This window comes from Silurus aristotelis (genome assembly GCF_946808225.1).
Source record: "Silurus aristotelis genome assembly, chromosome: 29".
NCBI lineage: Eukaryota > Metazoa > Chordata > Actinopteri > Siluriformes > Siluridae > Silurus > Silurus aristotelis.
Genome location: NC_139602.1, coordinates 8,800,539 through 8,818,051, shown reverse-complemented (window position 1 = coordinate 8,818,051; position 17,513 = coordinate 8,800,539). Strand labels below are relative to the sequence as shown.

Below are 17,513 nucleotides of genomic sequence, written 5' to 3'. Positions count from 1 at the left end.
ATTTTCTGCATGCGCTAAATATGTGAGGTGAGATCTAGGCAGGCCAGAGTAGATCTGAATCTCTGGAGGAGGGTTACACACAAAACATTATTTCCAAACGCAAGATAGCGCAGGCTGCATCATCTGGAGACAGGTGGAAGGACTAAAGCGCCAACGCATCACTCTTTTTCGGTAGAGACAAAAGCACTTTTTTGGCAGCAGTCGAATGTTGATCAAAGTGTTGATGGAAGAAGGTTCTTGCCAAATAATCTTGAGATTTGAAATGTAGAAGTTGTTGAAGGTGGAGTTTGCTTTGAGTGCTGTGATTATCCCCGCCCATGATTGCTATGCTCCGCCCCCAGGATCTCAGATTGCTTTAAGTTGAAGGCCATGTCCACACTAATACGTTTCTAGTCAACGAAAAACCCTCTCCCAAGCGGATACATTTGAAAATGGCGTTTTCGCGTCGCAGTGTGGACTGTGAAAATGGAGGCTTTCAAAAACTGACTGATTTTCAGATGTTTTTAGCCCACATTTTTAAATTTAACCGGATTAGTGTAGACGTAGCCATAGTGTCTATAAAATGCACACACACAAAAAAAAAAACATATTGCATGTTCCAATGAATTTGCACATTTTAACTATTTTAATCAAATTTTCTTATATTTTTTTCTTCAGGTGGCTCTTTGACAAAACTGGCATATTACTCCACTGTACAGCACAAAGTGGCCAAAGTGAGATCATTCGATCATTCAACCAAGACCAGCTTTCAGGTGTGATCTCCATTCGATGCTGTTGCACACGTGTCATTGGCTCTTCAGTGTATGAACGGAACAAAGCACAAATTTACTGATAATTGACTAATCGACCAAGAGTTTTTTCGAATGGATTTAATTAATAAAAAATAACAGTCCATAAAAAAAGTACTGGATTTCATAAAAAAAAAGTTATAAACTGTACTGAATCATGAAAATGTGCTGAATGAAATTATTATGGATAAATTCATTGTATTAATAAATATTGAAGAAAATAAAAGTCATGCATTCAAACAAACAAAAAGTAACACTAAAAATAAAATAAAAAACTTCCAAAATGAATAATAAAAAAAAAACAGTTTAACAAACAGCACGTGGCGTCAGTGATTCGCCTTTAGAGGCCGCTCTCGTACTGTATAACGCAACCCGGAAAAACTATCAGTATGGATTTTTGCCATTAGTTCCAGCAATTAACTATCAATGTCGATTAATCAGCAAAACTGATACCTCATATTATCACATGTCTACATTAGGGTTTTTATTATCTGACAGATGAAGTAAGTGTTGTGCTTTAATGGTGTAGAACGAAAAAGATGGAGACCCACTGTACGAGATCTCGGTCCAGGAGGAGATCACTGCTCGGCTCCACTTCATCAAGTTCGAGAACCGGTACATCGAAACCTGCCTGGATTTCATTAAAGACCATCTGGTGAACACGGAAACCAAAGTCATCAAGGCTACGGGAGGAGGAGCGTACAAGTTCAGAGACCTGATTGAGAAGAAGTTAAAGCTCAAGTGAGTGTGAATCAAACGCACGCAAAACAAGCTTTTCTAGATTTGCGTACAATCTGTTTATCCGTGTCCGACGTCACACAGAGTGGACAAAGAGGACGAGATGTCGTGTCTCATCAAGGGGTGTAATTTCGTGCTGAAGAACATCCCTCACGAGGCGTTCGTTTACGCGAAGCACGCGGACCTGGAGTTTCGCTTTCAGAACACACACCCGGACATCTTCCCTTATCTTCTGGTTAACATCGGCTCTGGAGTTTCCATCGTCAAGGTAACTGCTGTGTCCCGGCTGATTATTAAGCAGGCGCATCTGACACCAAACCGCACGTGTACATTATGTGCTTGCAGGAACGAACATAACTCTCCCATTCAGTAGGTGGCAGTAGTGTGTATTTAGCATTCAAACAGGGAAAAGCTGGAACTGTGAATATATAAAGCAGTTTGTATGTGCATTTCGAAAATTCTTTGATATTCATTTCATTAAAGTAAAGTCAGGTACTGATGTAGGTGAGGGTGAGGACGCCTGGGGTTCAGTCAGCATTCCAGTTTAACCCGAAGGTGTTTAGTAGGGTTGTGGTCAGAGCTCTGGTCAGAAGCAGCTTTTGGTCTCCTAGTCAAAGTGAAGTTTCACGCTACTGCACCCAATTCAATTGTGGTCCTCCAGCTTTGCGGTAAACGTTTGGATCCACATGTGGCTGGAAAAGTCAGGTGTCCCAATACTTTTGGCTGAACAGTGTATGTGTAGATAATACAAGGTGATGAACATTTACACACTTTCCCACTCTGAAGGTGGAATCGGAGGACAAATTCGAGCGCATTGGAGGAAGCTCCATCGGTGGGGGAACCTTCTGGGGTCTTGGAGCTCTGCTTACAAAAACCAAGGTTAGCGTGCTAGAATGTGTCACTCCGGGGGAGTATATATATTTTTTCAAGTGATTAACTGTAATGTCTTTTTGTCCTGACAGAGATTTGATGAGCTTTTGCAGTTGGCATCTAAAGGACAGCACACCAGCGTGGACATGTTGGTTAAGGACATCTACGGGGGCGCGTCCGTGTCTCTGGGACTGCCGGGATACCTCATAGCGAGCAGCTTCGGGAAATCTGCCACCACCGATAAAGGTGACGTGTACGTTTTGATTAGTGATCAGAGGTGCAGTTTTACTCTCATAAAAACAGCCAGTGACCTTTCACCCCGTTCTCTTTACTGCTCCAGTTATGGCATGAAGTGAAAGGTCTTTATTTCACAACCAAGGTTTAGAACTTGTCATAAGCAATGCAAAAATATTAGCAAAGGAAATTCTTCTGACTGAAGGGTTGTTTTTATTTTTTATTTTAAGATACTAGTAATTATTTAAAGCTTGAAATTGGAGCTGCTGCTATTGATTATTTTAGTACTCGAGTATCCTACCGATTATTCACTGTACAGCGGTTTCTTTCCGCCACAAAAAGATTTCTTCATTCCAGCACTATAAGTATCTGCCCTTTTCATCAAACATTAACCTTGTAACCTTGCTGTTTAAGTTTAGAGTAAAGACCATGAATGAAATCAATACGGTATGCATGCATTTATTTGTTCAGCACATATACAGTATGTATATATAATGTCCCATGTGTCTGTTTGTGTGTTCAGAGTTCTCCAAAGAAGACATGGCAAAGAGCCTGCTGCACATGATCAGTAACGATATCGGTCAGCTGGCCTGCCTCTACGCCCGACTGCACAACCTCACCAGAGTTTACTTCGGAGGATTCTTCATCCGAGGGCACCCCGTGACCATGCACACCATCACCTACAGCATCAATTTCTTCTCCAAGGTACCTGTCTGGTCATCTCCATTCACTTACACATGGATCGTTTTCATACTTGCTGTCACCTTCAAAAGTTATACAGCAGCATGATTAGCACAAGTCACAACTTCTGTAAAGAATAAATGGGCTGATGTAGGAAAATGGTGTGGTGATGTGATTAAATGGTGTGGTGTGGTGATGTGATGGAAAATGGCACGGTGGTGTTTGTAATGGAAAGTGGTGTGGTGATGTGATGGAAAATGGCGTGGTGTGGTGATGTGATGGAAAATGGCGTGGTGTGGTGATGTGATTGAAAATGGCGTGGTGTGGTGATGTGATGGAAAATGGCGTGGTGTGGTGTTGTGATTGAAAATGGCGTGGTGTGGTGTTGTGATTGAAAATGGCGTGGTGTGGTGATGTGATGGAAAATGGCGTGGTGTGGTGATGTGATGGAAAATGCCGTGGTGTGGTGATGTGATGGAAAATGGCGTGGTGTGGTGATGTGATGGAAAATGGCGTGGTGTGGTGATGTGATGGAAAATGGCGTGGTGTGGTGATGTGATGGAAAATGGTGTGGTGTGGTGATGTGATGGAAAATGGCGTGGTGTGGTGTTGTGATTGAAAATGGCGTGGTGTGGTGATGTGATGGAAAATGCCGTGGTGTGGTGATGTGATGGAAAATGGCGTGGTGTGGTGATGTGATGGAAAATGGCGTGGTGTGGTGATGTGATGGAAAATGGCGTGGTGTGGTGATGTGATGGAAAATGGCGTGGTGTGGTGATGTGATGGAAAATGGCGTGGTGTGGTGATGTGATGGAAAATGGCTTGGTGTGGTGTTGTGATTGAAAATGGCGTGGTGTGGTGATGTGATGGAAAATGGCGTGGTGTGGTGTTGTGATTGAAAATGGCGTGGTGTGGTGTTGTGATTGAAAATGGCGTGGTGTGGTGTTGTGATGGAAAATGGCGTGGTGTGGTGATGTGATGGAAAATGGCGTGGTGTGGTGATGTGATGGAAAATGGCGTGGTGTGGTGATGTGATGGAAAATGGCGTGGTGTGGTGTTGTGATTGAAAATGGCGTGGTGTGGTGATGTGATGGAAAATGGCGTGGTGTGGTGTTGTGATGGAAAATGGCGTGGTGTGGTGATGTGATGGAAAATGGCGTGGTGTGGTGATGTGATGGAAAATGGCGTGGTGTGGTGATGTGATGGAAAATGGCGTGGTGTGGTGTGGTGATGTGATGGAAAATGGCGTGGTGTGGTGATGTGATGGAAAATGGCGTGGTGTGGTGATGTGATGGAAAATGGCGTGGTGTGGTGTGGTGATGTGATGGAAAATGGCGTGGTGTGGTGTGGTGATGTGATGGAAAATGGCGTGGTGTGGTGTTGTGATTGAAAATGGCGTGGTGTGGTGATGTGATGGAAAATGGCGTGGTGTGGTGTGGTGATGTGATGGAAAATGGCGTGGTGTGGTGATGTGATGGAAAATGGCGTGGTGTGGTGTTGTGATTGAAAATGGCGTGGTGTGGTGTTGTGATTGAAAATGGCGTGGTGTGGTGTTGTGATGGAAAATGGCGTGGTGTGGTGATGTGATGGAAAATGGCGTGGTGTGGTGTGGTGATGTGATGGAAAATGGCGTGGTGTGGTGTGGTGATGTGATTGAAAATGGCGTGGTGTGGTGTTGTGATTGAAAATGGCGTGGTGTGGTGATGTGATGGAAAATGGCGTGGTGTGGTGATGTGATGGAAAATGAGAGTGGGATTAGAACTTATGTAAGACAGAGGAGGACAGGAGAGAAGATGTTAGCAGACTGTCTCACCCCCACAGTCAAACATGGAGGTTCATGGGCTTTTATTTACTTATATTTTTTTCAATCATGAAATCAAAAGGAAGGCGTGTTTGAGCGCCTGTTGAACTTATATGGGTTGATCACTGCAAATAGGAGATGAACTGATTAGATGTTGAAATCTAAGCAGTGTAAAGGTCATAGCAGAGTCAAAAGTCTAAAATAACCTGCTTTCAATAGAATCCTTTACATTTCCAGTATATTTCAAGGTCGTTCTGGTCATTAGTGAGAAGAAAATGGAATAGACTTGTGATTATTTTCTTAATGTTTAGTGTGAACTTGAAATAAAGTCATTAATAGTGATTTAATGCTTAAATGATCTCAAAGTGTTTTTGGATTAAACGTGTTGCACTTGTAACATTGTGCTGTTTCTTGTGTTACAGGGCGAGGTGCAGGCTTTGTTTCTAAGACATGAAGGCTATCTGGGTACGATCGGGGCTTTCCTGAAGGGGGCTGAAGAAGACAGTAAGTTTGTTTAGACATCTGGATTAACACATTTGTGATCTTCCTCAGTAGTTACTATAGATTCAGTGTATGGTCTTCTGTTCAGATCCGAATCAGTACAGCTGGGAGGAAAACTACGCCGGCAGCTCCGGCCTCATGAGCGTGTCTCCGGATCTCAATCCTATGCAGCGAGCACGCAGTGGCACAGTAAGTCAGCATTTATACAACTACTGGAACCCAGTGGGGTGTTTTTTTGTTGTTTTTTAATCATTTTCTTTCATTTCATCTTTCTTGATATACAGTATACATTTCATTTGATATTTCTTACACACATATATATATACACGCTGTGTGTGTGTGTGTGTGTGTGTGTGTATATATATGTGTGTTTTTTATTTATTTATTTTGCCTTTTCCCTCTAACATCTTGTTCTTTTTTTCCATTCATCCGTACATCTCTCTCTCTTCTTGTCTTAATCTGTACTCATCAGTTTCCTGTAAGTACACACACTTTGACGATTGATGTATGTATGCGAATGAGGCTTTTAGCTTTTTCAGTTGTCTGTACCTGTCGCTCTCTTTCGTCTTTTCGGCACAGTTGTGCCTCTTTGTCCGTTTTCTTTGTGTTCACAATTTGTAGAGGTTGGATTCTGCACCTGCGTAACAGCGTGTTGCCTGTAACTAAAACAAGCTGTAAAACTGAAAATGGCTTGAAAATGGCTACAACGAGACGTGGGATGTCGGCAGGGAGAATTTTGAGAGCAGAAACATAAGGAGACAAACGTTGCTCACTTTAATTCAGGATTTTTAACGGAACACTCCAGCGTTTTTTAGCCTGCTCTCTAGTGCACCTGAAGCTGGTGTGATGTGTGAATTTAACACTTGGTTTAATTTGGTCTAAGTTGAATAAATTCTACAATTATATTATTTTAATTTCAAATTTAAACAAATAAAAGACTTGTTGGACTTTTTAAGTAATGCTGTCAAAATGTCTCCCTTCAGCTGTGGGTTTTTTATCCCCCACACTGTGACTATAGACTTTCTGAGATGGTACTAAATCTAAGAAATGTTCTATGGTGTTTCTCTCTCTTTCCTGGTCTCGACTTTCTGCAGTTTGACATGCTGGAGATGGATCGTCTGGAGAGGCAGCTGGTCAACTTGCCGCTCCTGCAGGACCCTTCGTCTTACATTCCCGACACTGTGGACCTTACCGAGGACGCTCTTGCTAGAGAGTACTGGCTCTACTGTTTTGAGGAAGCGCTGGATGGGGTGAGACTTTACACACAAATGACCTACTGAGTCTAGAAATCAGATTCTTTCATGTCAGACGTAAGTGCATCCATCTATCCATCCATTAATACAGCCATCTATCTATCTATCTATCTATCTATCTATCTATCTATCTATCTATCTATCTATCTATCTATCTATCTATCTATCTATCTATCTATCTATCTATCTATCTATCTATCTATCATCTCAAATATAGACAGACTGTCTGTGTGTCTATCTATCGTCTCAAACGTAGACAAATTGTCTGTCTGTCTGTCGTCTCAAACATAGGCAATTATCGTTTGTCTGTTTGTTTGTCTGTCTATATATCTATCTGTCTCTATATATCTGTCCATCGTCTCAAACACACAGACAGACAGACAGAAGATAACTGACTGTCTGTCTTTCGTCTTAGTCATTTATCCAGCCGTCCAGCCATCTATTTCTTTTTTTCTCTCATCTCACATTTGCAAATCTACACTCACATTTGTTCATCATTTTGTGTGACTGTTTCCATTCAAATAAAAAAAAATCCTGTTTCTTGTACCATAAGGCCATATTTTGAATTTGTTCAGACGCCCAACATTCAGCTTTGATTAATAATAAAAGCGCATAACTTAAAAAAGATTAAATGTAGTAATTATTTTCTGAAGCAGACTTTGGCCCTGTAAGAGAATATTAGCAGTCAGATAGTACCTTTTGACCCGACCTGGTTTTGTTACTCCGCTTTTTTTCCGGTGTAGGTGGTGAAGCGCGCCGTGGCCAGTCAGAAAGACCAGCCTGAGGCCACAGAGCGGGCAGAGAAGTTCCGCCAGAAGTACAGACACAAGCTGCAGACGCTACGTCATCAGCCATTGTGAGAACCGAGAACACTTCCAGCATTTAGTCACACACATTAACACGTTTATTTACAATTATGGCATTTGCCATTTATCCAGAGTGGGATTTGAACCTGTGACCATCTGATCCAGAATCCAAAGTGCCCTAACCACTGAGTTCCCACCTTCCATATACACACATTTCCAGAGGAGGCCTGGGGTGCAGTCAGAATTCACATTCATCCGAAAGGTGCTCAAATAGTTTGAAGTCAGAGCTCTATAGCAGGAGATCTTGTGCTCCAATTGATGTAAAGCTGTGTTCTTTCAACTTAGTGGTAACAGTTTGGTGAAGAAGCACATACGGTTGGAAAAAGTCCACAGTTAGCAATGCATGTCAGAGCACAATCCAAGCCATGAAGTCCAAGGAAATTGCCGAGACAGGATTGTATTGAGGCACAGGTCTGGGGAGGGGTGCAGAAAGGTTTTTGCAGCATTGACTGTCTCAATGAGCACAGTGGCCTCAATCATCCTTAAATGAAAGAAGCTTGGATCCACCAGGACTCCAGCGTTTTCTGTGAAGAGAGGAGAACCTTCCAGAAGAACAACCATTTTTGTAGACCGCCACCAATCAGGAATGTATAGTAGAGTGCCCAGATGGATGACACTCCTCAGTAAAAGATACATGACAACCCACCTGAAGTGGGAGCTGTTGTCATGCTTGGGTCTCCTAGTTCAAGTGAAGGGAATAAGTGCATCTGCTAAATGCTGTGTGTAAATGATTAGCGCATCCAGACACATCCTATACAATTGTGTGCCTCCAACTGTGTGGTAAGAGTTTGGGGACATGGCTGGAAAAGTCAGGGGTCCAAATACTTTTGTCTATATAGTATATAGTCAGGCCACCCAGGGAATGTTAGCTGTATATTGTGATGTACAGACTCTGATCTATCACCATTCTATTTCTTTCCTCAAGTGCTTACGGATCTCTCACTGTTCGGAGTCTGCTCGACACCAGGGAGCATTGCCTGAACGAATTCAACTTTCCTGACCCCTATTCAAAGGTTTGTATTAAAATGTTTAAGCATTAATAGTTATAAATATTTCCAAACATTAAACACAAAAATGATCAGAATACTTTATTGATCCCATAGGGAAATTGTTGGGAAACAGTTGTTTACAATAAAATTAAATTATAGATTATAGTGAATTTATTTATTTATTCTTATGATTATACATATTAAGTTGTATATTAAGTAAAAAGAAATTTCTCCGCTCATATGTGGGGAAATCTAGAATATTTTTTTTGCATTAGGAACGACAGACTGGTCGTAGGTGTAGGTTGGACTGCATCAAGGATCGGCTCTGAGCCCTTTCCTGTTTGCAGTCTGACAAGGTCAGACAGGAGTCTCTGTGGACTATGATGTTTGCGGATGATATTGTGATTAGTGGTGAGAGTATGGAGCAGGTGGAGGTACGGGTTGGCGATAAGGGGAATGAAAGTCAGTAGGAGTAAGACAGAGTACATGTGTGTGAATGAGAGAGAGGGCAGTGGAGTGGTGCAGTTGCAGGGAGAAGAGGTGGAGAAGGTGGAGGAGTTCAGGTACCTGGGGTTGCCCAATTGCCCAAAATATTGACATTGATCAGAATGCTTCATTGATCCCATAGGGAAATTGTTGATTATAGTTTGATGGAAATAGGCAGAAATTATCTCCTGCAGCTCTGGTGCATCGTGGTTGTACGAGTCTGTCTGTTTCATGTAGTGGGTGGGTGGAGTTATCTAAGATGGAGTGTACTTTGGCATCATAATGGCCCTGTTACAGTCCTAAATACAGCTAATCTGGATGTTAATAAAGGCTTAATAACATTTTTTGCTTTAGATAACCTTTTTAGTGGCATACAATATTCACATTTTTATTTATTACAATAACATTAATTAATTTTTAGACAGTAACAGCATGCACATCACATAACCTAATACAGTCTTAACGTAATACCTTTTATACTACATGTTATGAGATTTCAGTGTTAGCAGTTTATGTTTGCATTACCTTTAGACTTTATAGCTGCTGTAACCTAAATGATAACAGGAGCTGAAGTCTATAGCTGGATAATGTTTTAGTTCTAAATTTAAAAAAAGTTGCAATTTTTGTGTTGTGAGCAATAATTCCATGTTGCAATGATGCCTGATTTAAAAAAAAAAAAAAACAATCTGAATTTTTTTACTGAATGAACTATTTGTTGCTATAATCTTATATGCTTCCGCAGAGCTCAGGTTAACCTTAGGGTCATGTTCTTGCAGATCAAGCAGAAGGAAAACGACATGGCGCTGAAATATTACCTGAAGGTGGTGCAGTCTCTGGACGAGCTTACCTGGGAGCCAAGGCAGTTCGCCCTGGTCCGAGGCCTGCTGGCGGGCAACGTGTTCGACTGGGGAGCCAAAGCCGTGTCCGAGTGAGCGATATGTAAAAGTATACGCTTGAGAGCAGTGGTGATATTAAAAAAACAAAAAACAAACAAAAAGAGAGAAAAAAAAAAACGGGAATCTTGTAAGGATGACAAGTGCAAGTTCTGATAAGTCAACCTGTTTCACAGCATTCTGGAAACTGATCCGCAGTTTGGGTTCGAACAAGCAAAGCAGCAGCTGCAAGGTAAGAAACGTCGGATTTCACACGGTTTACGATTCAGGAAGGTATTGACAAAAATGTGTTGTCTTTCATTTTTTGTCCAACTATGGTACCCAGAACTGTACACGCTTTAAACCTGCAGTCTTTTGAATGAAGAGTTTCTTAATTCTATGCAAAGTAGGTATGAAGTGATCTGTCACGGTACAGGTCGTTTATTGTCCCCTACAAACCTCTTCTCTTCCAGTATATGTTTCTACACCTGCATAACTTCCATTCTACTACATTTTGGTGCTCTATAAGGGCATAGGTCCCTAACTGGAGGCCACTCTGTGCAGCTGAAGATGTTTCAACATGAACAGCTTAAAGATCTTAGAAGTTACTAAGCAACCTAAGAACTTTGACGATGGATTTGAATTGTACTTTAATGTAAAATCACGATGTTCAAACAGTGTACATGAGCAGTTCTGCTCTTAGGCGCCATCACTGAACAGTACATCCTTTCTGAGTCTGGTTCCTCTCAAGGTTTCTTGATGTCATCTCTCTGAGTTTTTCCTTGGCACAGTCGCCACTGGCTCGCTCATTAGGAATAAACGTATAAGGCACTGAATTTCATGTTTAACTTAATATCCTCTTCATGTCAGGAAAGCTGCTTTGGGACAATCTCTATTGTTAAAAGTGCTCTACAGATAAAACTGAATTGTATTGAATTTTTGTTTCAAGAGGAAACTTCACTTGCAGAATTTTACTGTAATGAAAAATATTATAATAAAACATGATCAAATAGGCAAAATCTCTATTGAAAAGCAAAATGTATCAATATATATAAATTCATAATATAATGGTTTCCCTTTTTTTTTTTTTTTTTTTTTAAATATGTTTTCCAGAGCGTCCTTGGCTTGTAGACGCCTATAACCAGTGGATTGAAAGATTGAAGGTGAGAAACCTGGTTCACCTCTGATTTTCTAAGTATCTTTGGTATCTGGGGTTTGCTTTCAAGCGTATGAGACTGATGAGATATTTTTTCCTCATCCAACAACATACATTTTACACATCAGAAGTGGCCACAAGGTGGATGGAATGCAAGCATTACAATACACAGCAATTACAAAGTCAAATGCATTTACCTCATGAGAAATCAGGTCATAAGATTGGGAGCAGATCAAGAACAAGCAAAATATGTTGAATTAAAAAAAAAAACTATATAGATAAAAGTTTGTGGACATCTGACAAAGATTCTAATATGCTTTTTGAACATCCCATTCCATATTTAATCTCCATTTGCTGTTATTATAACCTCCGGTGTTCTGGGAAGATGTTATCACTAGATCTTGTGAGATTTGTGCTTATTCAACGAGAAGGGTGTTAGTCAATTTAGGTCCTGATATAGAGTGAGGTGAGGAGGCCTGGGGTGCAGTCAGCATTCACATCCTTCATGTTCTGTATGGTTGAGGTCAGAGCTCTGTAGCAGGAGATCTTCCACACCATCCTGTGTCTTCATGGAGCTGGCTTTGTGAATATTGTTGTGCTGGAACAGGTTTGGGTCTCCTAGTTTAAGTGAAGGGAACATTTGAGGAAGAACCATATATGTCCATATAGTGTGTATTGTTACCTGTATTTCGAGTACAGCTAAAAAAAAAAAAAATAAATGTTTTTGTGTGATGTCATTCAGAAGACCAGTGATTAAAACCTTCTCCTTTTTCATTTTTTTTCCAGGATCCTCCTCACAAGTGTGCATTATTTTTTGTCGATAACAGCGGAGTGGACATCATTCTAGGAGTTTTCCCTTTTGTAAGAGAACTGCTCATTCGAGGCACAGAGGTAAGACTGTGTACACACACACACACACACACACACGCGCCATGTACTTGAGCTAAAGTGGGGATACACTACATTAATGAACTACAATAACACAAAACACGTGGGAATTTTCCAAAATGTGTCAAAGAAAATGTAAACATTAAACTGAAGGACTCCATATAACCCCTGAACCCTGTCGTAGTCGAACGCACCTACAACCACCGATGCTGACATGGCATTAAAAAAACAACACCAAACCATCTCCAACATTGCGTGTGCAAACTGCATCAGTTGCATGCGGTCATGCGCAGTTCTAAATGCAGCTGTCTTGTCTCTCAGGTAGTTCTCGCGAGTAACTCCGGCCCTGCGCTCAACGACGTGACGAACAGCGAGCTGCAGATCGTGACGGAGAGAATAGCTGCTATGGATCCCGTCATTCAGTAGGTCCTCTCACGCGTGCAGCATTTGGACGTGGACACGTGCCGTTCACGTGTTTATTCCCACGTTTCCTGTTTGTTTTTAGGGCCGGAGTAAACGAGGACAGGCTGACCTTGGTTCAGAGCGGATCCAGTTCTCCCTGTTTGGACTTGAGGTAAGAACCAGGCTTAGTCATGAGCACGATATTCATGAAAACAATGTGTATAGGATTTGGAACGATATGGACAAAATAATTTGATCATCAGTACGCTTTAAACCAGCCGTGATGTGATGTATTTTGAATGTATTCTCTGCCCCTGTGTTCTGATCCTCCAGCCGCTTGGACAAAGTCCTGGCGACGGTGGTACGCGAGCGCGGCACAGACCTCGTGATCATCGAAGGCATGGGCCGTGCCATTCACACCAACTACTACGCCATGCTGAACTGCGAAAGCCTCAAGCTGGCCGTCATCAAGAACTCGTGGCTGGCCGAGCGGCTCGGCGGCAAGATCTTCAGCGTGGTCTTTAAATACGAGGTTCCTTCCAAAACTCAGGGGCAACATTAACGCATCGTCCCGGACACAGCCGTCTCGGTCGCGAGGACACGGCGCGGCACGACGAGACGCCACACGTCTCCAGGACGCGTCGTCACTTTTTGTGCCTCTGCGTCATTTCACCGGAAGATTTGGAAATCGATTGACGTGATGATTGTATACACGATGTTGGAATCGGTTCGGTTTTTTTTTTTTCTGTTTCACCCCAATTGCCATTAATATTAATAATAAGCAGGAATATGCATGTTCACGCCCGCTTTAAAATCTTCCCAATCAATCGCTGTCGATCTGTCAGTGTCTGGAGAGGGAAGAGGAGAGCATCCGAAATCAAACATCCTGGAGTTCTGTTCAATGGAAACCCCCACGGGATTCCGAACGACATGACTTCCTGTGCTGAAGTATATTTAATATACAAGCATCAATTTAAAGAGGAAAAAAAACAATTGAAGCACAGATATAAAATATTAACAGGCTCACATTTCATTACGAATGAGGGTCAGACTTTCTGCGATTTGAAGCGTGAGCGTGAAACTGACGATTATTACAGGGCTACACGTGTAGAGTTTATCTATTTTATTTTTATTTTTTTTGGTAGACGACATTCTACATATACGTACGTGCCTTGAGTCATCACAGTGACCCGTTTTAAATGGCGGTGCACCATGAAGCGCGCGTGTGTGTGTGTGTGTGTGTGTGTGTGTGTGTGTGTGTGTGTGTGTGTGTGTGTGTGTGTGTGTGTGTGAGAGGCCCTTTTGCTTTGAAAATCAGTATTGAAATCAAGTTCAGCTTTAAAGGAATACTCTAGAATGCGTTTTCAACCTGTGCTTCTGAAAAACCAAGTATTTAGGGTTCAAACGTTCAAACTTTTAACTGAGGCACAACCGAGCTGGTAATTAGTTCATACCTTGGCGATTATACCCCACCCCCCACCCTAATTTATACCATTATTTTCCCACAGTGTTTTCACTTAACGATTAGACGGTACTTTTTTTTTTTTTTTTTTTTTGAGTCAGCGGCAGGCGTTTTTTTAATTTCTCGATGCTAAAACTTTGTTTCCACCCATAATCTTACTACATTAAGTGTTTGAAATAAAGGGTTTATAATTCGCCCCAACATCTGCACTTGTATTTTAGACATCCCTTTTTTTTTTGTTTTGTTTTTTTTGTTTTTTTGTTTTTTTTTTTACACAGTACAGATGCTTTGAATGGAGATTACCTTAGAAACCCGGAGTATTCCTTAAATCCATTCGCTGCCGTTTAGAGATGGATGCTAAGATACACTGTATGGACAGATGTTTGTGGATATCAGGCCTTAAGATTAATGTGCTTTTTGAGCATCTTTTTCCCTATTTATTCCCCACCATTTAATAACCTCCATTCTTCTGGGAAGACGTTCCACTCTTTTGGAGTGTAATTGTGAATGTTTCTGCTCAGCTCATCGTCATGCTGTTTTTTTTTTAGTTCAGTTACAAATTGTGCACATCCTCCACAGTTGCGCCCCAACGTTACTGACGAGAAGAACCAGCCTGGTGTCCCAATAGTTTTGACCCTACGGCTCTATGTTCATTTGGAAATTAAATTTAAATGCGTTAGATAAGTGCGCTACTAGGAGCTACCACGAGGTGTCAGTCTTGTTATTATAAACTCCACTTTCATCCATCACTCGCTCGGTATTGTGTAAATGCAGCGATCCAAGACACTGTGTATTGTGATTTTTATTTCTATTACAAATTAATTTTTTTGTAATTCTAAATCAATTTTGCGGTTTATTCGAGTGAAGGCACAGGTTTTCCGTCGAGGCTCTTCAGGGTTGTTTGCGGCCGTGTTCTGCATCCTTATAGACCACTAAGTGAAATCACAAATATGGAGCACCATAGGTGGGAATTTGCGCTCAAACCTTAGTCATATTAAATTTGCTATAACTTCAAAACCTCGCTTTTTTGTTGCATTCATTTTTTTTAATTCCTAATCAGTATTAGCTTTATACGATGATAAACCAGGTAGTAGGAAGTCAGCGATCGCAATAAAGTTGAGAGTTGAGAGCTGATTGGTCGCACAGAACGCATACGTACGGTCGTGTCGAGTAGTTAATCTACCAATTTCTTTCAGACCAAAGCTGTTCGTTTGTCCATGTTTATTTCCTTCCTCTTCCTCCTGTGTGTCCAAATCTGTCTTTAGATTTTGTAAAGTCGTGGATATTGTAAATACGATGTGTGTACATAAGTGTTGCATTCGTTTTTGCTGTTTCCGAAATGCACAGTATTTTAGCTAAAAACTAAATCTATCGTTCTCTTGACAATCACTTGGAATTCATTGTTAAATATATTTTGCAAAGTCTTCACACAATAACTCGTGTCCTGTTGTTTTTTCCCCTCAATTTGCATAAAATCATGCTCATATTTTATTTTTTCTTGATAATATCGAATTAGAGCTTTTTGTTTTATTTTTTTCATGTGCTAGACATCGATATTAGACAAAAAAAAAAAAAAAAAAGATAGACAGACCAGACATAACATTATGACATTCAAGTGAATAACACTGATTATCTCTTTATCCTGGTACCTGTTAGTGGGTGGGATATGGGAGATGGTGGAACAGGAAGTGGATGGGATTAGTAAGGAGGAAGTGAGAGCAGCGATGAAGAGGATGAAGAGTGGAAAGTCGGGCGGACGATAGACAACATACCGGTAGAAGCATGGAGATGTTTAGGAGAGATGCAGTGGAGTTTTTAACCAGATTGTTTAACAGGATTTTAGAAGGTGAGAGGAAGCCTGAGGAATAGAGAAGGAGTGTGCTGGGACTGATCTTTAAAAATAAGGGAGATGTGCAGACCTGCAGTGACTACAGGGGAATTAAGTTAATGAGCGACACCATGAAGTTATGGGAAAGAGTAGTGAAAGCCAGGCTGAGAGAAGAGGTGACCATCTGTGAGCAACAGTATGGTTCCATGCCGAGGAAGAGCACCACAGACGCCTTATGTGCTTTGCAGTGAAGTGTGCAGTAGGAACGACAGACTGGTTCAGGGTGGAGGTTTGACTGCATCAAGGATCGATTTTGAGCCCTTTCCTGTTTGCAGTGGTGATGGACACGTTGATGGACAAGGTCAGACAGGAGTCTTCATGGACTATGATGTTTGTGGATGATATTGTGATTTGTGGTGAGAGTAGGGAGCAGGTTGAGAAGAGCCTGGAGAGGTGGAGATATGCGTTGGAGAGAAGGGGAATGAAAGTCAGTAGGAGTAGGACAGAGTACATGTGTGTGAATGAGAGGGAGAGCAGTGGAGTGATGCGGTTGCAGGGATAAGAGGTGGAGAAGGTGGAGGAGTTCAGGTACCTGGGGTCAACAGTGCAAAGTAATGTAGAGTGTGTTAGAGAAGTGAAGAAAAGAGTGCAGGCAGGGTGGAGTGGGTGGAGAAGAGTGATAGCAGGAGTGATTTGTGATAGAAGAGTATCTGTGAGAGTGAAAGGGAAAGTTTATAGGACAGTGGTGAGACCTGAGATGTTGTATGGATTAGAGACAGTGGTATTGAGTAAAAGACAGGAGGTGGAGCTGGAGGTAGCAGAGCTAAAGATGTTGAGATGTTCATTGGGAGTGACGACGATGGACAGGATTAGAAATGAGTTTATTAGAGGGACAGAGCATGTAGGACGTTTTGGAGACAAGGTGAGGGAGGAGAGATTGAGATGGTTTGGACATGTGCAGAGGAGGGACATGGGGTATATCAGTAGGAGAATACTGAGGATGGAGCCACCAGGAAGGAAGAAAAGAGAAAGACCAAAGAGGAGGGTTATGGATGTGGTGAAGGAAGACATGCAGGTAGTTGGTGTGAAAGAGGCAGATGTAGAGGACAGGGTGGGAATGGAGACGGATGATCCGCTGTGTCGTCAACTAAGAAGAGCAGCCGAAAGAAGAAGATGAAGATAGTAGTCAGGGTTGCCTGTTTTGCATATTTGATGCATATTCATAGGTCGATATGAGGATTCCGTTCACAATTATATGCATAAATAAAAAATAAACGTATGCAAGGTTTTTTTTTTTATTCTTTAAAAGTAAATTATCAGGAGATCGTCAACTTCCCCCACCAACACTTTCAACAATTTCAGATGATTTTATTATGTATAATCATTTCTAATCAAGACCTCGGGTTCGAGCCGAATGAAATATTTGTATTTATTATATAATCCTCATTATAAAATAGAACACAGACTTTGTAGAGGTTCAGTAAAACTTATCAAGACTTCTAGTTTTCCATTTCAAAGAGTGTGTGAGTGTAACAGAGCATCCCAGGAGCTCAGTAGTTCAGAGATGAGCTTAGTGTGTGTGTGTGTGTGTGTGTGTGTGTGTGTGTGTGTGTGTGTTTTGGTGATAAAGCTTGAGTTGCAGGCAGGGGGTCCGTCACAGAGCCCACTGATCTCCGGCGTTCTCGCAGAACCCCTGCT

General features: G+C 41.6%; 1 protein-coding gene across 2 annotated transcripts in view; it reads left to right on the top strand.

The window, feature by feature from the left end:
• The window catches only part of pank4 (pantothenate kinase 4 (inactive)), a 15,711-nt gene extending 1,822 nt beyond the window's left edge, over positions 1 to 13,889 (top strand). Inside the window, exons 2-20 of one of the 2 annotated variants that reach the window (XR_014532459.1) lie at positions 658 to 752; positions 1,318 to 1,529; positions 1,611 to 1,794; positions 2,313 to 2,405; positions 2,489 to 2,642; positions 3,154 to 3,335; positions 5,535 to 5,616; positions 5,702 to 5,802; positions 6,708 to 6,863; positions 7,610 to 7,722; positions 8,658 to 8,745; positions 9,984 to 10,135; positions 10,277 to 10,332; positions 11,193 to 11,242; positions 12,022 to 12,126; positions 12,445 to 12,545; positions 12,629 to 12,697; positions 12,859 to 13,790; positions 13,822 to 13,889. Coding sequence is in view for 1 of the 2 variants with exons in the window: in XM_083535271.1 (XP_083391397.1) it covers positions 658 to 752; positions 1,318 to 1,529; positions 1,611 to 1,794; positions 2,313 to 2,405; positions 2,489 to 2,642; positions 3,154 to 3,335; positions 5,535 to 5,616; positions 5,702 to 5,802; positions 6,708 to 6,863; positions 7,610 to 7,722; positions 8,658 to 8,745; positions 9,984 to 10,135; positions 10,277 to 10,332; positions 11,193 to 11,242; positions 12,022 to 12,126; positions 12,445 to 12,545; positions 12,629 to 12,697; positions 12,859 to 13,087 (2,222 nt within the window). In the remaining variant the exon portion in view is untranslated. Of the gene's footprint in view, positions 1 to 657; positions 753 to 1,317; positions 1,530 to 1,610; positions 1,795 to 2,312; positions 2,406 to 2,488; positions 2,643 to 3,153; positions 3,336 to 5,534; positions 5,617 to 5,701; positions 5,803 to 6,707; positions 6,864 to 7,609; positions 7,723 to 8,657; positions 8,746 to 9,983; positions 10,136 to 10,276; positions 10,333 to 11,192; positions 11,243 to 12,021; positions 12,127 to 12,444; positions 12,546 to 12,628; positions 12,698 to 12,858 lie in introns of both variants that reach the window. The other variant, XM_083535271.1, reaches the window with a different exon arrangement.
• The last annotated feature ends 3,624 nt before the right edge of the window (positions 13,890 to 17,513 follow it).